Here is a 21,453-nt window from a genome sequence, read left to right as displayed (position 1 = left end):
ATCCCATATCGGTCGGGCTCTAACGTTAATAGATACACTTTGGATTAGTTTGTGACCTTAACAGAAAATGTACATGTACACATGATCGAGAACATGATTCATTTTAGTATCGTAATAAATTTATTGTAAGATAAATGCTGGGAGCTGTATAAAAAATGGAACTTGAGCCTGACTTTTGACATGCGTGGTCAGTGGTTTGAGATACCAAAGGAAGGGCGGTAACGGCCGATCACCGCCTGACACCGATCTTTAAAAAGCCTGATCTGTCCATACCAATTTAAGCCAAAACTGTTTTTTTTTAATAACTGACATCATATGCCTTCAATGTTCCAATCTCATTTTATTGAAAATCATTGAACAATAAAATCTTAGTGTCTCAGAGCAAAAAGCAACAATGGCTGAGGTATATAAGATCAGTTTCATATGTGAGGATGGGATGATCACAGATCCCCCAAAATTAAGGAAATCGGCCAATCAATCAGGGCATGTCTAATTAATCATCATATGGGAAGTAGGGATGTGTACCGAACTAGGTTCTTTTATAGGTACTGACCGAATTCTGTCAAAAGTACCAGGTACCGATTCATGTAAAATCAAAAGGTACCATGTTTATGTACCTAAACACATCCTTGTGACTATGAGGGAGTGGAAGAGAAGGAGATTTTCCATGCCGGACATGAACACAGCATTGCAAGATTACAAATTGACGAATAAATATGTTCAGTTGAAAAAAATGTATATATTATATTACTAAACAAATTGTTATTTTTTACCACATAAACACAAAAAAGTACCGAAAATTGGTAGCGTTGAGTACTGGTACCGATTGCCAGGTACCGGGCATTGGTACCAGTATCGTTTCAAGTGTGAAATGTACCCATCCCTAATGGGAAGTGATCAGACTGACAAAAGTCACATGGAGAAGTGAAAACTAAAGGTCAGTTTGTGGTGTAGTCATAAAAATAGATTTCAGTTGGTTTGATTATTTATGTTTTGAAGCCAAATCTTATAATTTTACTGTTTTTACGCCAAATTATAGCAATGAAAGTTGTAAAATTCCATCTTCAAGCTACTTTTTGAAGTCTAATGTTTTTAAATCCAGCCTACCAAGTATTTTAAAGGATCGATGTGCTTTATTTTCCAGGAAACAGCTTTATGTCTCAGGGAAAAGCTAAACTGTCGATCGTGAACGCAGCGCTTCATTCAAATCTGTCGCAAATCTCACAAACTTTCAGTCTTTCATTCAGCGAGCAAAGCGGAAGCTGTAGGATCTGGAAAAGCAGGAAAAAAGGGCTGCATGGAAATCCAGCGAGCAGAGACAGAGAGTGATAGAAAGCAGCAGCAGCAGCAGCAGCAGGAGCAGCTCACAGCCCGGGCTGCTCTCTTTTCCCTGGCCTCTGTTCCTTTAATAAACTCATGGTTATCTAGTGTAACAAATGTCTCGCTGCCATCATCAAGTCCAGGCGAGGAGGGAGGAGTTTTTAATGTTCAGTTTGTTCTATGGATCGATGTCTGCTGGCATCGCCTCTCCCCCTCGCCTGCACCGTGCGTAATATACTGTACCATTACCAAACGCTTTTTACGCGCTTTCCCCGCACATATTGTCCGCTTTAAACTGCCCGCAGGACTGACTGACACACGTCGATCACCGTATGAGGCACTGATGGACAAAAACGGATGGTGAAAGGAGACGATTCGCCCCCCGTAGGAGGAGGAAGAAGAAGAAGAAGAAGAAGAAGGTGAAAGACCGATTTAACAGCTGTTTCCTTCCTGCTGCAAGCGATTCTGGATTTTTTTTGTACAGGGGGAGAGACCGAAGTACTCCGAGAGCCACAATAAAGCCTCACACACACTCTCCCCCTCTATGCATGGACTATCGTAGCCCGCATTCAGATTTCACCTGGGCACTGTAGTGAACCGCGACTCCAAAAAATGCCACGGAGGAAACAGCAGGCGCCCAAACGGGCTGCGGGTAAGCGGATTTCTTTCTTTCCCCTTTCAAAAAACCTGTTTAATACGAGTGTGATGTGTGTGTGTTCGCCTTGTTACGGGTCTGCACATCGCTTGCTTTTCACACAGGGTTTCCCTCTCAAACTTTTATCATGTGGGACCCTTTTTTTAGACACGCACAGCCCCTCGGATTTACAAGGATGTTGTCCCGTGTGAGCAGGTTTTTGTTGGTGTGGATTCAGCAGGCTGGAGTTATTATATAAGTGAAGAAGTGCTTTTATTTGTCTGAAAATTGAACATTTAAGAAATGATCTCCTCCCTGGGGGGCCCCCCCACACACACACACTGATGTGAGAAAGTCAAATTAAAACAAAAGGAGGTGGAAGTTGCAGCATCTCAAGCTGCTCCTGCAGTCAGAGGTCTGGTACTAAGATAAGAAAAAGAAAAAAGAGGCAAAAGCAGAGGTAAACAGTTTATCAGGGTTTAAAAGGACAACAAAACAGCTGTGTAGTTTTCCTCACATAATCCAATAACATGTCACAAAGCGTTTAGTCACTCATTGATCTGGAAGTCCAAGTTTTTAAAGCGCTCGCAGTTGAGAAGGAAAAAAGCCTCCCTGGCTGTGTTTGATTTGACCCGCATGAAGTGTAGAGAGGGGCTGAAAGATGTGGAGCCGCTGTATCCGTAGCAGATGAACTCTGTGTGAACTCCTCATAATCTTATGGACAAATGGAGAATGGGTTACACTCACTCACACACACACATTAAGACACACACACACACATAGATGCAGTTCGTCTGCTGCTGCTGCTGAGCTGGCAGTGTTAGGAAGATGCACACACACTTTTCTTTTAGGATACTTTCACACTAACGTTTATGTTGTCATGTTAATGAAGCGCCTGGTGGATTAATAATCTGATTTTCCCCAAAAAGGCCTTAGATGAAGTGTGTGAACGCTCAAAATTCACATGCCTCTAAATCACTCTCACCTCTGACCTTTCCTCTCTGCAGCTTTGACCACTTCCTGAATTATCATACACCCCCTCCTCCTCCTCCTCCTTAAAAAAAAAAAAAAAAAAGTGCCTCATTATGACGGAGAGACTGTGGCCTGAAACCAGATTGATCAATCATATTTCATTGTTCGAGGAGGATGCAATCGCTCGCTTGTGGTGTGTGTGTTGAGAAGTTATCAGTCTTTATTATGGTTGCGGATGTAGCAACCAGATGGCGATTGTTCCCTGCCAATAATAGCGTCTCTTTATACCCGCTTAAGATACTGAGACCCTTATCTGCTCGGCACACTCTCAGTTTACGCATACACATGTACACACAGAAGCACTCGCTGGCATACAGTCCCACACTAAATATTTTTCCCACATTTCAGCCTCCAAAAAAAAAAAAAAGAAAGAAAAAGAAAGCCCCCTTTTCTTCAAAACAAAGCCCCCCTGCTTTTTTATTCAGTGAACTTTTTTGAGGAGATGCCTAAGTGATCCCTTTACACGCTCTCAGCTGCCTCGCCTGTACTCTGGTAAATGTGTCAGCCCTATAGAGAAATAAGCCTTCCAGAAGAGTTTCTTCATTGTTGAGGTAATTGTCTCCTCTTTGACAGGCACATTCATCAGTGGCTTAATGGTCAATCAAAAGTTGGCAGGCAGAGTGTTTTCATTCTTTCCTATCCACTACATTAGGAATACTTAATCAAAATGTCTCCCGGTAATGGCTGTGAAGAGTTCATGACTGACTGATCCGTTGTCTGTGCCGATAGAAAATTAACAGCTCGGCACCGGAGAGATGTGGGCCTGCAGATAAACAAATTGTGCATTAATATTTCATCTTCAAGACCTGGGATGTGCTATCAAGCGGTGGAATATTCCTGGGCTGTGTTGTCATTTTTCTCGCGTTTTTTTTTTCCCTTCCTCACCCCCCTTCCTCCCCTCCTTCTCCTGTATTCTTGAAGGCTCTTTGCAGCTGTAACTCATTTCACTTGATGACTTTACTGGGGTTACAGAGAGTGACGACAAATTGATTACCTGGCAGAGCAAGAATGGAGCGAAGAGAGACGCGGGCTGACAGTCATGTTATAATAATATGTTTAATGATGTGTGGAGGGGGAACAAGGAGAGGAGTATTGAAATAAGAGCATGGAAGATGCTAAGGAAAAGGTTTCTTTCCTTTTTTTTTTTTTTTTTTAGCTGTAGTCGTGGGGCTCTTAAAGATGCAGCATCCTCTCTTGGTGGTATTACTTCAGAATAAAAAAAGCATCAATTCTGAGGACACTTTGCATCCGGGGTGTTTGTAATCTCCTCTGGGACTTGTATTATTAATAGGCGTATTTGTAAACGTGGGACCACAGATGCACCAGTAAAGGCCAGTTGTATCTGATTTACTTCCTTTGCATACATGGTTTGTATGGTAATTCAAAAACGCCAATTACTCACCGGTGCAGGAGAGGATGCTCTAAACCTTTTGCTTTATCACTGAGAAAGCTTCACAGAGCTATCAGGCTCCAGATTCCTGGATGAAATTTGTGTATCAGGTTTATATACGGCGTGAACCTAAAGCCCTATAAGTGCACGGGATGCATTTTTGAGTGAAGGCAGCCATATGTTATTTTAGCGGCCGTGGGAGTATCCCTCTTACTGTTTTTTTTTTTTTTTTTTTTTTTACAATAGCTCTGTGCCTCAAACCGTTAGCCCAATTTGCTGTTAACAAGATAAATTGGAGAACAGACAAAGGCATTAAGTGTTGCAGTGCCAGCCAGTGACTGACAGCAGCTTGTGGGAATTGGCTAGCAGGAATTCCTCCTAAGTGGTTTGTTCAGAAAACATCCTACGATCAAGGCAGATGTTGTTTATCCAGTTTAGGTAGAGAAAGGAAGTCCATTTTGAGTGACAAAAGCTGGGGAGGAAAATGGCAGAAAATACAAGGGGGTCTTATTTTATTTTTTTTAATACCAGATTACCACCTCCTTTATTTCCCACTGCATTAGCACACTGTTCTTTTGTCTGCAGCCATTATCACAACACGGCTCTTTTTCTATGATTTGCTTGAATTTGTTTGGCTATTGTTGTAAATCAACAACGAGGAAGAATGATAGCCTTTCACTGGACTTTAATTCAGAGGTTTGTTTTAGATTTGGAGGGCTGAGTTTTTTGTTTACAGGCGACATTTGAGCTCTGGTACCTGCAGTTTTGAGGAGACTGAGGATTTCTGCTCAAACGTACACATGAATGCTCATATTTTTTTAGCTATCTTTATACAAATGGATGTATCGTAGTATCAGGAGTTTTTGTTTGATGATTTTAATTGGTGATTTTTTTTTTTGAAATTTTATTTAAGCCCTTCATTTTGATTGTTTATGAGCTGAGTTGGAAAAAAGTTGAGGTGTCAGATCCCCCGAATAAATTCTAAAAACTGACTCACATGTGAGGGAAAACATGGCTCCTGACATATTTTCACTCGGCCTGTTGTTGAAAGGCAAACTAAAAATCAGGAAAATCCAAAATATTACAAAAATCACAATTCAAATCCAATTGGCAGCCCAAAAATCGTAAAAGAATCAATTTGGGAAAAAGGCATCTCGTCCCACCCCTAGGTTTTGAGTTTTGATGTACTTTTTTTTTAGCGGCATGTAACGAGGGATTTGATTGGCTGTAGCATTAAGGTTGAGTCAGGTAATAACCTGCACAACTGAATCCAAGAAAGATGACAAATAGCGGCTGGTTTATGACAACTTTTGGCAGAATAAAAACACCTGTAAACAAAAATCCTTGCAAAATTATGTTATAAAACAATTCTTTTGAATTATTCTACCACTTTAAAATCACCCTCTTTTGAAAGATGCCTTTATAAAAATAAACAAAAATTGTTTTATTTTTATTTTATTTGACTCCTTCATTTTAGTTCTTTATGAGCTGAGTTGGAAAAAAGTTGAGATGTCAGATCCCCTGAATAAACCCTAAAAACTGACTCACATGTGAGGGAAAGCATGGCTTCTGACATAGTTTGTAGACATCATCATCATCATTTTAAAACTTTTTTACTTAGTCTATTGTTGAAAAGCAGACAGAAAATCAGGAATGTCCAGACTATTGCAAGAATCGCAATTCAAATCGAATCAGCCCCCCCAAACAAATCTCTGCATAAAACGAGGGATTTGATTGGCTGCAGCACTGAGGCTGAGTCAGGTGATAACCTGCACAGCTAAATCCGAAAAAGATGCAGAAAGCAGGTGTATAAGGACAGCTTTTAGCGAATTTGCCCTTATTTTTTTTATTTTTTTTTAAATGTGTAGTTTTGATTCATTAAGGCAGTGTAAAAACACCTGTAAACAAAAATCATTGTGACACTATGGTTCACAATGTTTAAAATAATTCTTTTGGATTATGATGCCCCTATAAAGTCACTGTCTTCTGAAAGTTGCCTTTTTAAAAAAGCTAAAAAATATTTTATTTTATTTTTTAATTTTTATTTTAGTCCTTCATTTTAGTTGTTTATGGCTCCTGCATAGTTTATAGACATCATCATCATAATTAAACCTTTTTACTTGGTCTGTTGTTAAAAACCAAACAAAATCAGGAATGTCCAGAATATCAGGAATAAAACCCACCCAGAAATTGTAAAAGAATCAAATCGGAAGAAAAGCAAATCATCCCAGCCCTAAATTCTAAGTTTCTTTTCTAACTTTTTTTTTTTCCCAAGGCATAAAACGAGGGATTTGATTGGCTGCAGCATTAAGGTTGAGTCAGGTAATAACGTTCACAGCTAAATCCCAGAAAGATGACAAATAGGTTTTTGAACATGCAGTTGTGAGACATTGAGGCAGAGTAAAAACAAAAATCCCTGCGACATTATGTTGTAAAACAATTCATTTGGATTATTTTGCCACTTTCAGAAAAAAAAATCACCGTCTTCTGAAAGTTGCCTTTTTAAAAAGCTAAAAGTCATTTTATTTTTATCTTATTTTAGTCCTTCATCTGAGTTGTCTATGAGCTGGGTTGGGAAAAAGCTTTGATGTCAGACCTCCCCCCAAAAATCCCCAAAACTGACTCTCATGTGATCTTCATTTTTTGGGAAACATGGCCTCTGACATACTTGTTAGACATCATCTTCATTATTAAACTTTTCCCTTGGTCTGTTGTTGAAAAGTAGTCTAAATTGGGAATGTTCAGAATATCAGGGATATCAAATAATTTTAATTTAATCACCCCAAAATTGTAAAAGAATCAAATCAGGAGAAAAGCATGTCACCCCAGCTCTAAATTTTAAGTTTTTTTATGTTTTTTTTTTACTGTTGTTGTTGTTTTTTGGCGGCATTAAACGAGGGATTTGATTGGCTGCAGCACTTTTGACAAATTATCCCTTATTTTCAGATTTTTTTGATGTGCAGTTGTGAGACATTGGAGCAGAGTAAAAACACTTCTTTTGGATTATTTTGCCACTTTAAAATCACTATATTTTGAAAGTAGCTTTTTTAAAAAGCTGCGTGCATCCATGCACATACCCCTTCTATCAGCTGTATCAGCTCTTCTCTCCCATCCTTTGCACATATTTCTACCTCAAATGAGTCTGAAAATAAAAAACTGAATCACCATGAGCCCATAATCTTTGCGGTTTTCTCCGCTCTGTATCTTTTTTGAATCCACGTCAACAAGCCAATTCTTTCTGTTTTGATCACATTCAGCCTCAAAATTCTCATTGGCTCGTGAGCCAGCCACACACGGTATACTTACACTTTGTTGCAATGCTTGCAGTTTTTTTATACTCGCAGGCGCTCCCCACAGAGATCCCCTTTAATAACTTTCTGCTCATCAGCTACTTTCCATGCAGTATATTCTTACTACAGAGAAAAAGAGAGTAATACAAAGTCAGTTTCTTTTTCAGTGTGTTATCTCAGTGCATTTTCTCCTCCATGCCACTAAGGTGACAGGTGTAGATAGCTAATAGTTTACGAAGGCTTTTGTTTGCGTGAGAGGCAGACAGGGTGGTGCACTGTCTAGGTGATAAGAACCAAGACTCCTGTGCCCTCCAGCACAGTGATCTCTCTCCTCCGCGGTGGAAAAAACAGCCTGTTATGATTGGTCTCAAAGCAAGTGCCTGTGCAGTGTTGCACCTCTCTACAGCAACTGCTCATTCACCTTGCCTTCCCTCTGAGACCTGCACTAGTTTCCAGGCAAATGACACAATTTGATATGCCGTTGGGGTGATTCATGTGGATAATGTTTCCATGTGATCATCACTGCAGAAAAAGAGACTATTTCTTGTTATGATTTTTTTTTTTTACTCATTAAGTCTGACAATAACTGGAATATTGGGAGAGTTTATTGCGAGCGGGCTAAAACTCATTATTTCTGCTAGACGTCCCAAGTACAAAAGAAATTATGTTATGGTATTTTGTCCAGGTCCCAACAGATATAATGATTTACAGAGGAGAAATGGGGAGGAGATTTTATGGCTGGGGTTGTTCATTTATGTGGATTTAGAGGATAAGAATACAAGGCGAGCTCTCTGGGCTCGTACAGTAGCAGCGTGGGTCTGGTATTGATTACACAGAGGAGGTATGGTAACGTTTTCTATGCTTTATGATAAAAAGCTCTGCACCTCATGTGCTCTGTGTTACAGTAATGATAGACAGCCCCTCCACCGTTTATGTCTTTATAATTTATATCATCTGCAGTTTCGTCAGGGAGCACGTCATCTCCTTTTGTTCATGCAGAGTGAAGGAGTTTGGAGTGAGGACATCCATCTTGTAGTTGTTGACCTACATGAATCGTCTGAGGGCAAACATGTTGGCCATATGGTTAAGAAACAATCACAGCCGGATCAGGTTAGACCAACCAATGAAAAAGGAAAAAGAAAGCATGGCGCTTACTTCTTCACACGCTAAATAAAAGTCATATAGCCTTCGTCACAATTATGCAAAACGCCTGGAATGAATGTGACATTTCCACCCGATTCACCGGCGCCAAAAAACAGCGAAAACATTAATCTTAAGTTATCCGCGGTGTACCTGATTTGCTTCTTATCAAACCCTTAATGAGCTTCAATTAAGATTTATTATGCAAATTAACCCTCAGCTGCTACTGACTGCAGGAGCAGGAGCTATGACAATATTGTGCTAATGGTGTGATCTGTAACAATTACAAAGGTAAACTGCCTTCACACTGCATGCACCGAGAGGTCAGCGCGTTAAACCTGCGTTCAGGTGTTTTCATGAGGTTTGGACGCTGGTGAATGTGTTTGTTTGGCGTCGACAGCAGAAGACACAAACAGGAGTGCAACCTGAAGAATCCGTGCTGCTTGGAGCCGGAGTCTTTATACACTTATGATAAATAATCTCTGCGATGTCAGCGTGTGCGTTTACTCCTCTAAAGCTGATGAGTCAAACCAGAGTGAAAAGGATTATTCATGTAAGAACCTCATTTCCTGGCAAAACGAGGAAGCAGGTTTTAATTTAATATGAGTAACACATATGACTACGAAACAGGAAGATAACAAACCAATCTCTTTGAGGAGTTTGATTAAAAAGCAGCTGAGAAATGTGTCTGTTTCCTGGTTACGAGGTTACGACCGGACGTGGAGCTCCTGGACACTTTACTCCTCGGCTGCATGAAGTTGTGAACCTTGCACCTTTTGTAACTTCATTTAGCGCCCGGCTGATGGCTCCCTGGCAGCTTTATAGCCGACATGTTTTATGAGTCGTCATGCAGCGCAATTACATAGGACCTAATTTGATGAATCAAGTCAATGTTTCACCGGCTCTGTTGACCTCGCTGGCCTGTGATCTCCTGTCTCTGTACGAGGGTCAGACTGAGGCTCTCACACTCTGTACCACTCACTCACACCCTGTTAGAGTAAAATCTCCAACATGCACTTGTTATTACAGCCAATCAAGGACATAGTGATTTGTAACGAGCTATTGTGGGTTTGTTTTAAATGACTTTGGCACGTCATCAGTCTGAGTGAATCAGTTTAATCAGCCAGCCACAGAAACATGATGCACTTCTTATAATTCAGCGCGAAATGAGTCGCATGTTTCTGGTTTTTGTTTATATTTATCATCCATGTGAAGTGGTCTCAGTGTTTGAAAATATACAAGCAGGAATAATCACAATAGAGGGTATTTCACAGGCGACAGCCTTTAATTATCTCAATCTAAACACCTTTAATTCTCCGGTTTCAGACTTACGGAACAGAATTAAAAAGCAAGAGATATTTGACGTTATGGAAAACATCAGTTTTACATCATAGTGTGTGTGTAATTGTTTGGGATTTCTTTTCACGAGAGCGAGGGTTTAACGTTGGGACTTTAAAAAACAAAACTAAGTTAAAACATTCGACACTGTGGTGGGCAGAGTCCACATTTGTGAGGAAAATATGTGTTTGAATGATCCAAAAATGAGACTGGAGGCTTCTTTGAAGACATGTGAAATTTTAAAGAGAGTGTCATGAGATTGGCTCAATTTGTGACATTACAGATTGTTGGCTCTTCTATGTTAAAGCTAAAGATTCGTCTAGGTGATCCCCTTCCAAACTTTTGGGTTCCAAAATATTTGTCTGTATTTTATAGTTCTTGAATTCAAGTAGAGAAACAGTGGTTAACTCAATTCTGACAACTTGGCAACAGTGGAGGAGGCTGCTAAAGAGCAGTCTAATTGGAATAAAGTGAGATTTTGAGGGAAAAGCTCTCAGAGACAGATTGTAAAGCTACTGTAAAAATATAAGGAGACTATGTGATGTCTAATACCTAGTAAAGTACCCCCCTCTTTAAAGCTCCTGCAAGCAACTCTCAGATTATGTTGTTTTTGGCGCCCCCTGTGGACAAAGAGGCGTAACTGTGAACATTTAAGGATTGTTTCAACAAATTCCCAGATTTTTTTTTATTGTTTTACTAGTGAAGTGTGTCGCTCATTGAAAATCTTTGCTTTGAAAATAAAATATTAATAAAGGCTGTTTTGGAAATTAAAGTGACTGACACCTACCCTGCTGCTGCTGAGGTTTCGGACATTGCAAAGTTAAATACAAACTGCTAACCTGGCCACTAATATTATGTCTTGTTTTGGTGGGCCATAAAAAGCCATAAGTATCCATTCCAGTCTGTTTCATTTCCAGATTAAAATCACTCACAGGAGCTTTAAGTTTGATTTAAAGTAAATCACAAGATGCTGTTTTTGTAAGACCTTGCAAAGGGAGCACAAAAACAACAGTATGGCACATCACAAGCATTCAAAAAGGTGTTTAGATCTGTCTCCCATATCATGCCTTTAATTGTAACCCAGCTCTAACAAACAAATAAGTTAATATGTTTTGATTAGTAGCTGTTGAAATGGATTTATTTGAATAAGAAGCTCATCCCGCTCTGCTAACTGGCTAATTGTTCCGTGTATTTTTCATGCTTCCAGTGTTGTTATCTAACAAACTCCTGAATGAAAACACTGATTTAGAGGATTAAAAAAAAACTCCAGCTTTCTAATTAGTGAGCCTCACAAATACTGAATGGCTCATTTGATCATTTCTTTGTGAGCAGCAAACAAGTTTTAATGTCAAACCCAATGTAAAGTGACAGGAAGAAAGAGTTTGTTATTCCTCAAGGCAGGGGGTCCAGGAGGATCATGCACCCTATTTAACACATTAACATCCAGACCCTGACACCTTGAGGTGCAATCTGGATGTCAAGGCTGGAGGGTGACACTTAACTGGTGCCAGTTTACCCAGAGACTTTTCCACCTCTCTGTTGACCCAGATTCTGTTAGTTCTTAGAGACAGTTCTGAACAGTGAAACATTAGAAATAAGAAAAAAATCTGAAAACTCAGTCTGCTGTAGATTGTATTACATTAAAGTAGAATTCAAATAAAAAAGGGGAAAAATAGATACAAATAAACACTTTTTGACTCAAGTAAATAGAATGATCCAGTTCAGTTTTAGATTTTCAAATAAAATTTGTGTTTGGTTAAATTAAAAAAAAAAAAAAAAACATATCAAGCTGTTAATGTTATCACCACATGCACAGTTAAGTGCTGTAACGTCACCATTGCTTTGGTCATCAGCTCACTTTCCAGTCACAGCACGATTAGCTACGTGTCATTTCCTCTCTCTTGCTCCACTTTCCATGTATTACTCAAGCTGTTCTTTCAAAATAAAAGCATAAACCCAACAAAATATAAGCTAATAATGGCTGATGTGATGATAAAATAAAAACCATGACATTCATATTAATTTACATTAAGTTAAAAAAAAATGGAAAAGCATTCTGAATGAGGAATACATTCCTTAAAATTCTCCACATTTTTTTTCACCCTACTTTTTGACTCGTTTTGATAAATCTGCCAAATGTGGCTTAAAGGAATGTTGAATAATGCAATGTCATCCTACTGTTGGTCATCAGCTGAATTTCAAGTATGTCTTATTCCAACCTCCCTCTGAGCTTTTCCAGTCTTTCTCAAGCTGTCTTTTCAAAATAAAAGCATAAACCCAACAAAAACAAGCTTATAATTGCTAATCTGATGCTAAAATAAACATCAAGATGTTTCCTTTAATTTCCATTGAGTAAAATAAAAAATGGAAAAAAAAGAATTTTGAATGTGGAAAACTTTTCTTAAAATTCTGCACATTTTTTCTTCCCCCTACTTTTTGAGTCATTTAGATAAATCAGACAAATATGGCTTAAAGTATTGTTTAATAATGCAATGTCATCATAGCATTGGTCATCAGCTGGATTTCAAGTCCTGGCTTGATTTGGTATGTCCCCTTACCATCTCTATTTAAGCTTTGCCAGTCTTTCTCAAGCTGTCTTTTCAAAATAAAAGCATAAACCCAACAAAAAAAAGCTTATCATCGCTAATGTGTTGATAAAATTAACACCATGACATTCATATTAATTTCCAGTAAGCACACAAAATATGATAAAAAGTATTTTTAATGAGGAGAATTTTGCTTAAAATTCCCCAATTTTTTTTCATCTTACTTTTTGACTCATTTAGATGAATCGGACAAATATGGCTTACAGGATTGTTAAAAAATGCAATGTCATCATACTTTTGGTCATTGGCTGGATTTCAAGTCCTGGCTTGATTTGGTACGTCCCATTCCCACCTCCATCTGAGCTTTGCCCAGCTTTTTCAAGCTGTCCTTTCAAAATAAAAGCATAAACCCAGCAGAAAATACAGTAATAATTGCTAATTTCATGATAAAGTAAACACCAAGTTGTTAACTTTAATTTCCATTAGGTACAAAAAATATGGGAAAAAGCATTTTGAATGAGGAATACTTTCCTTAAAATTCTCCACACTTATTTAACCTACTTTTTTTACCCATTTGATAAATTGGACAAATGTGGCTTAAAGAATTGTTCAATAATGCAATGTCATAAATACTATTGGTAATTAGCTGGATTTTGAGTCCTGACGTGATTAGGTACGTGTCATTACCACCTCCATCTAATCTTTGCCAGTCTTTCTCAAGCTGTCCTTTCAAGATAAAAGCACGAACCTGAGGAATAAGCTAATAATAGGTTATAAGATGATGAAATAAACACCTATATGTTTATTTTATTTAACGTAGCATTAGTCAAAGCATTATGAAAGATAAACACTTTGTTGAAAATTCACTATAAATGTAATTCTTCATATTTGTTGGACTGATTTAATCAAATTTGTCAGATATGTCTCTAGATTTACTTGTAAAGGCAAACAGAAAGCACATCAAGAGGAGATGTAAGGCCAGCTTACAACAAACAGCAGTTTTATAAAGAACCAGAAAGATTAAAGAAGGTGTGTGTTATAAAATAACAGATTTTCGTTGATTGTCACCTGTATAGAAATGCAGAACACCTCCTTTGTTTCAGCTCCAATCCTGCACCTAAACTACCTCGGAGACGGTGCAGAGTGTAGTGCTTAGAGGCTGCTCCTTAGGGCTGCTCCTGCCTGTTTGTGTCTACAGTATGTGCTGAGCTAGTCTGTTGAAACAGCTTAATTGATACTCATTAAACAGCAGTGACAGCTTAGGTGTCCTTGATGAATGTGGAATAATTCGGTTGTACTTACAACTTGATTAAGGAGCAGCACACAACATGTCAGTGTTGTAGCCCATGGCTCGGTCTGTACGCTCTCACTGCCTACTTCTAACCATCGGCTCCTTTAAGTTAATCCGCTGCTGTTGTCTGAAATAAACAACTTTTCAAACTCTAAATGAAAAAGTATTAAAAACACAGCAGCTTATTTGACTTTGATAACTTGGAGAGTGTTACACCTCAGAATATACTTCATCTAGAAATGTGAATTATGTTGACTTTTCTTTGTGTTTATTCAGCCACAGTCTGGCATTTCCAGACAATAATAAAGTCAATGGATGTCAGGCAGATGAAAAATGTGCATCTTGTATTATTTCAGTTAAAAATTAGAGGCAATTGGAATTGGTTCAAAATTGACTGTCTTTGTAACGAGCGCATGACGAATGGTATAATTTAGAGGAGAAAATGAACGTGGGGAAACCAAAAATATTATTCTGCTGCATTTTATATGCCATGATACTCCGTGAAGATGAACTAATTTCGCTAAATACCCTGAGAAATCTGCTCACAATATTTCTTCTGCACCCACATAGAAGCGTCAGGGTCACCAGGGCACGAAGCAGACATTTCTTTTGGTCTAGTTTTGTTTTCAGTAACAGCCTCAGAGTAAAATTAAAACCCCTCCATAACTTTCAGATTTCAAGGCCCGTGCAGCCTCACGATCCTCCGACATCTGACGCTAAAAGAAAGAGCCCCTTTTCTCCGCGTTGAGACGACATGAAAGCAAGGGGGGAATTTCCGCAGAGGATGGATTTACAACTTTATCCTCACATGATTAATATTACACAGGGAGGTCTTTGTACAGGAAGCAGCATGTCTAATTATGGTCCAACTGTGTCTGACTGAGAGCAAACATGATGCCAGAGACTGCCAGGAGGAACTGCACCGACACGTCACACAAACGTGGGTGTGGGGTGAGGTCATCGTCACCCAGAAAATTTCACGATCCTTAACCCAGAAATGATTGAGCAAGAGCAGAAGTCAGACTCTGGCACGTCCAGCTGGAAAAACCCTGAAACACAGATTTAGTAGCTTCAATGAAACTCAACCAGGAAGTGTATTTGTGTGTTTTTTTTCACATTTTCAAGGTTACACACGTCCTCAAACACATAATAACGTCCATGACCTCACTGATGATAACTACAGTTTGTCCACATTTGCTGTACAGTTTAGAGCAGTTGCAGATTCATCACTTCTCCCCCTCTTTTTTTTTTTTTTTTCAAGAATTTCAGGGACTCTGTGTCCTCCCACGTTTGTCTGTTCATCATATATCTCAGCGCAGACATTCAAGAGGTTGCTCGCCAGGCCAGCCGTAAGTCATCCTGCCTATCAAGACAAGACCGTGTTTCTTCCTGGGCTTGATTTTCAGCTGTTACTTGTAAACCCGAGCAGCATTCTTAAGATTAACAGAGTGACGGGGGAGGCCTCTTAAAGCAAACTATAATAGTACGATATGTTACAGTCATATTTTACGGCTTTTTGCGTGTGAGGCCAAGTATGTGTGCAGATGGATCATCTGAAGGATCTAATAGGGTTGCATTGCACCTCAGGGAGAGCAGAAAATAATGGTGTTGTGTTTCTGCTGTTTTTCATTAGGCTGATAATAATAACACAGGTGTGCACGTCACAGGAAACCTGCACGGGCCTGGTCATCCTCACAAGTGCACATCAGACGTGACAAGGTTATTCTTCCCCTTCTTCCAGAGGCTTGTTTTTCAATACGTCAAGTACTCCTTTTGAAGAATATGTTTTTGTCTTGGAGTGTATCTCTAAGTGTGTGTGTGTGTGTGTGTGTGTGTATGCTCGCTTCTTTGTCTGCCTGAGAAAAAAGTCATTGATATAGAACTAACTGTCAAAATAAGTCGTGTTCAATCCAAAACCGTTTAAGTTGTCAAGGACACATTTTCCTCCTTCCCATATCCTGACAAACATTGAGTCAGCGATTGTCTGTTGTATTTTCAGTGCTGGTATCTGGTGCTCCCCCCCAGGCCATTTGAAAGTTGTAGAAAGTGGTCATTTTCTCTGTGTCAGTGGGAGGTCAGTGTTGTGGCAGTCAGCAGAGCTATTCAGTCTGCTGAAACAGAGTCTATTGGGAACCCTAAAGACATTTTGTCCGGCGTAGTTGCCTCTCCCTGTCTGTCTTCTTGTCTGTCTCATTGTACTCACGGCGCTCGTACAAAGTCAAGGAAGAGATGGAAACATTTGTGAGATGATTTCCAGATCTCAAAACTTTTATGCAGACCTGACGCTCTAAAACTGCTCAGCTGTCACCCGACTGAAACTTAAACATGAAATTGGCAAAAGGATCCCGTCGGATATTTCTCATTTGCATACCCGTCTCTCACTCTGCGGCCATTTGTCCTTCTGTCAAAACCGCTACTTGTTATTTCCAGCTCTTACTCTGTCTGAATATCTACCTGTCCATCCAGCTCTCTGTCTCTCAGAGTCTGACATGTCCTCTTTGTTGCTGTGTATCGTATCCCTGGTAACTGTCGCCCAAGGCCCATTCATCCCTAAAATGCTACAGAGGTCACACACAGATCATTGCTCTCGCCAAAGGCCCTGACTTTAACACAGAGTGACCCGTGCAGGACAGCGGTGCGCTGATGGATCTGGAAATAACGCGGAGCATAATCTGCTCCATCATCACAATTAAAGGGAGTCTGGTGTGCAGAAAACCTGGTTTGGGTGAGATAGAGAGGTGAGATTCGGGGATTAAAAAGAGAATCATATCTTGTTCGTACAAATCATTGAAGCCTGGGATGCTTCAATATCATTTTCAGGGGTCAAAAGATTAAAAATATTCTATATATTTTACAAAAGACATAAAAGCACCTAGTTAGACTTTTATTGGGCTGGAAAAATTAAACTTTTGGAAAAAACATGAGTTCTACCAGCTGCTTGAAATGTTTCAATTAGCATTATGCTAACATCATCACATTATTTTTTGTCGTTTTGGGACAGCCTTTATTGAAAGATTTAGCAGCGGATAGACTATAAATGTAATGAATGACATGCAATAAGCAGGATTTAAAAAGTGGTTTGAGGGCTATAGCCTCTTTATATGGGATTAGCCATTTAGCTAACTGCTTCCTTACTTAAAAAGCAAATTTTAAGACTTGTTTGATATATTTCTATTACTCTGCACATCTTCAATAACTTAAAGTGAAGTGAAATTTCAAGGTGTTCTGGAGCATTAAATATAATATTATCTTAACATTGAGCCTGTTGGTGGCTCCCAGTTTACACTTTAGCATCTGTGCTAACATTAGCTTCTCAGATGAAAGATGAAATAATAATCAAAATGATAAATGGCTTTAAAGTATAAAAACAAAAGCGGTCACTAAACTTGATCTACTGTCAGATCTCAGTCGTCACGTTAGCTGCTAAGCTAATTTTGCTAAAGCTAATCTGTGCCTTAGCAGACATTTATGTTATTTTGGCCTTGAAAGAAGAAGTGATCATGCACAGTTAGCCCATCTTCTCTTCTTTTGGTAACTCAACTTTTTTCACTTGCCCAAATAGTTGAATAGTTACGGTAAATGATAACAGCTTGCATGAATTATTGCCTGTGATTTGAACATAATTTCAATCCAGGCTCTGTAATTTGAGCTCTATATACTTTGTATATGGGATTAGCCATTGAGTTAACCATAACACCGGGGTTCAAATGTATAGATGTGATGAGCCTTGAAATACTAAATTTATAAGCCTTTTGGTGGTTCTTGGTGTCTACTTAGCATCTAAGCTAACACAAGCTAGCGCCAATGAAAGACTAAATATTAGATTTCATCTCAATAAGTTAAATTGTAGCCACACAGTCCAAACAGAAGTTGTTAAGCTAAAATAAAAAAATATAAAAATTACCGTATAACATCTAAAACTTGATCTACTGTAAGCTAATTTTTGAAAATCTAATTTGTGCTTTACCTTTTATCATCCAAGTATCATACAAGCCCTGTTTTGGCCTTAAAAGAGTCAGAGTTCATGCCCAGAAAGCTTATCTTCTCTTCTTTCAGGAACTGTTAGAATTTCTTTGCTTGCCCAAATAGTAGATGAGTTACAGTAATATTAAAAACTTGCAAAGATTATTGCCTCGGTTCTTGCGTGTAAATTCATGTGCAGTACTGTTATACCCAGAAAGTGTGTCTTTTCTTCTTTTAAAGACTTTTTGAATCTATTGCTAGCCCAAACGGTGGAGGAGTTGTGGTAATTTAAATAGCTTTTTTAAAAGGGGACTGCCACCACACGGATGGGTTTCACAGAGTTTAAGTTCAGCTAAGTGTTCAAAAAAGTGTAAGTTGACATCCAAATTTGGTTATTTTTTGAGAATGGCTGCACTTTTTGTCTTAAAAACAACTACATAACTAACTTTTTTTGCTAATTGTGAAACAACAAGACTTTTTGCCATGGATTGTACTAAAAAATGTACAAAACCTTTGTGACACCGCTGGTTTCTGAAGCTGTGTTATGAAGCCAAACAATGATGTCCATCAATTTGGAAATGTTGACTCAACCTCCTTCCTGATTGATCTAACCGCAGACAAAAAGGTGGAGCTCTAAAGCTGGCCGTTAGCCTTCTGGCTAACAGCTACACACACACCTAGTTGTGCTAATTGATGTGTTACTCACAGCCTTAATATTATCAAAACATGTGAATTATTAAAAACACACCCCAGTGCAGTTTGTGCAAGAAATGGGTAAGTGTGAGTGTGATTTTGTCCCAGCCTGTTTATTTCTGCTGCCACTCTAAAACTGGTCTTAATGGTGTTTCCTGGCTTTGGCGAACCAGCCTCAACACAGGAGGGAACTTGTGTTTTTACACTTCCACACTGGCTCCATCCTCAACACCAGAGGTTTTCTGCCTGTTTCGCACATGTTTACCTAATAACAGCCAGCAGTTTGATTCTGATGACAGCCTATCTTAATGAGACGCCTGCTCTCAGCTTTGATTCTGTCCCAGATTTAATGGGGGACAGTTGGGTGCTGGGAGGCTGGAGTGACGGGTCATTGTCACAATAGTATGCTCTGGCTCAAACTCCGAACATTGCACCAAATTATTTCTATCACTGTGGGTCTCAAACAACAGGATAATGGGGCAGCTGACCTTGTGAGCCAAAACCTCATTAAATCACTCGCAAAAGTTACATTAGTTATCTTATGTCACAGCGAGCACCTCCACCGTTTGGAATGCAGTTTGTTACTTCCCTTTCAGAGCGGCTCCTCTTTTTGTTGCCTTGAATGGCCTCCTTTGAACCCCTCTTTAATCCCTGACCAGGAATTCCTCACTCCCTCTGTGAGTTAGTTGTTGATGTGGGGGATCTGTTGCACCCAACTTCCAGGGGGCCATGGCGAATTATCCAGGATAACTTTTCCTCCTTGCCTCCTGGGCTGTTTGCTGTTAGTCATACGGATGTTTTGCCTCTTCTGTACGTGCTACAGTGTTTGGAAACTTGGGACTTCTTAGATTTGTTATTTAGGGCTACCAAAGGTACTTTTAACTCCCTTCCAAAAGCCAAATGTAACTTGGACACAAACTAAATCCAGTCAGAATTGACCCTTGTGGATAGGGATGTGTACAGTTCACATTTGAAACCATATGGTACCAATGCCTGGTACCTGGCAATCTGTATCTGTACTAAACGGTACCACTTTTCAGTACTTTTTGTGTCTATGTGGTAAAGAATAAAAATTTGTTTGATAATAAAATATTTTTTTCAATTTTAACATATTTACTGTTCAATATGTAACCTTGCAATTAGGGATGGGTACCTTTTACGCTTGAAACTATAGGGTAGCAATGCCTGTTACCTAGCAATCGGTACCGGTACTCAACAGTACCAATTTTCAGTACTTTTTTGTGTTTAAATTGTAAAAATATCTATTTGTTTAATGATAAAATCTCTTTTTTAAAACAATTTTAACATATTAAGTGTTCAAAATATATCCTTGCAATTAGAGATGGGTACCTTTTACATTTGAAATGGTACGGTACCGATGCCTGGTACCTGGCATTTGGTACTGGTACTTAACGGTACCAATTTTTTGTACTTTTTTGTGTTTATGTAGTAAAAAATATCAATTTGTTTAATGATAAAGTATTATATTTTTTCAGTTTAACGTATTCATTCTTTAACATATAGCCTTGCAATGCTGTGTTCAAGTCCAGCATGGAAAATCACACACTCTTCCACTTCCTCACAGTCACAAGGATGCATTTAGGTACCTTAACGTGGTACCTTTTGATTCTACGTAAATCAGTACCTGGTACTTTTGACAGAATTAGGTCGGTACCTATAAAAGTACTTAATTCAGAATCCATCCTTACTTGTGGTGCAGGAATAAAAAGTCCCCGTCCTTCAGATTCTAGGATGTCCATTTGGGGTTGTACACCCCTCAGCTATCCCTCTTACCGTGCACGTGCCTGAGTGGAGCTGTTTGGTCTCTCCTCTGTCTGTTTGTACGACTGAGCGCCTTTGTGTTAGCATGTGTTTCCTACATGCTTCATGGCAGCCCTCACACCCTGGCAGCGACCCAGCTGAAAAGTTCCGGTACTGTCCAGACGCATCCTTTAGGGACCTCATCAGCCCCTGAATTTCCTTCCCCTCACGCCTGAGGGCATCCATATTCATTTCCTCCTCTGATTTGGGGAAAATGATGAAAGGCTGGCCTTTTTCCCATCTCTTATTTCCTGCCAAGGTTGCCTGCATTTCAATGCAACGTAAATCTGCAAAGACCTGCTTTCATTTGGACTTGACCAGTTCCATGTTATTAGTATCATGCCATGTCGAGGGGCTGGGGTTATTGTTGTAGCGGTGTCAGAATCTCTGTGTGGATCATTGCTCTGCATACTGCTGTATATTAATCCTGTAGTCTTAAAACGGGCACATTGTAAGTTTCACTATTGTGTGTATTTACTCCACAGGCCTGCTTCTCATAAAATAAATATCTCATCCAGCATCAGGTTATGAGAGTTTGATGATATCATGAAGATAAGTGCATTGGGTTGAAATGAACCTGTGATTAAACTGGTGGGTGGGTATTTACTCTTACCGGAGACGGGAAATGAATGTTAATGAAAATAACAGTCGCATACAGTAATAACCACACTCTGTAATTATTGGCATGCTTTGATGATGCCATATATACTCAACACACACACACACGCACACACACACATGCGCCTACTTAACCAAACCTCAGGTAGGCTATTAGCTCCGCTAGCAGGATCCTGTCCTCCTCAGCGCTCAGGGCGGGGCCGAGTCGCAGAGTTGCCGAGACAACCCCAAACACATGTGTACACAAAGGGAAGGCCCTGCTGCGAGAGAGGATCATCTCCACCTCTGCCGGGATAAAGAGCGGTGTCGCTCCACTCGCTGGAATGCACTCCTGCCCTACAGGCGAACAGCAGAGTGTGTGCGAGTGTGTGTGTACA

The 21,453-nt window shown here is 39.4% G+C and overlaps 1 protein-coding gene across 2 annotated transcripts in view; it reads left to right on the top strand.

The window, feature by feature from the left end:
• The window catches only part of tshz2 (teashirt zinc finger homeobox 2), a 71,097-nt gene that overhangs the window by 4,240 nt on the left and 45,404 nt on the right, over nt 1–21,453 (top strand). Inside the window, exon 1 of one of the 2 annotated variants that reach the window (XM_074682044.1) lies at nt 1,304–1,972. The exons of the other annotated variant lie outside the window; for it this stretch is intronic. Within the exon in view, the coding sequence (XP_074538145.1) occupies nt 1,933–1,972 (40 nt within the window). The 5' untranslated portion in view covers nt 1,304–1,932. Of the gene's footprint in view, nt 1–1,303; nt 1,973–21,453 lie in introns of those variants that run through there. 2 annotated transcript variants of the gene reach the window in all.

This window comes from Halichoeres trimaculatus, unplaced genomic scaffold (genome assembly GCF_033239565.1).
Source record: "Halichoeres trimaculatus isolate MK-OKI-2021-1 unplaced genomic scaffold, fHalTri1.1 fHalTri1_scaffold_11, whole genome shotgun sequence".
Taxonomy (NCBI): domain Eukaryota; kingdom Metazoa; phylum Chordata; class Actinopteri; order Labriformes; family Labridae; genus Halichoeres; species Halichoeres trimaculatus.
Note: the sequence above shows the minus strand (reverse complement) of the source record. Positions and strands in the feature narration are given on the sequence as shown.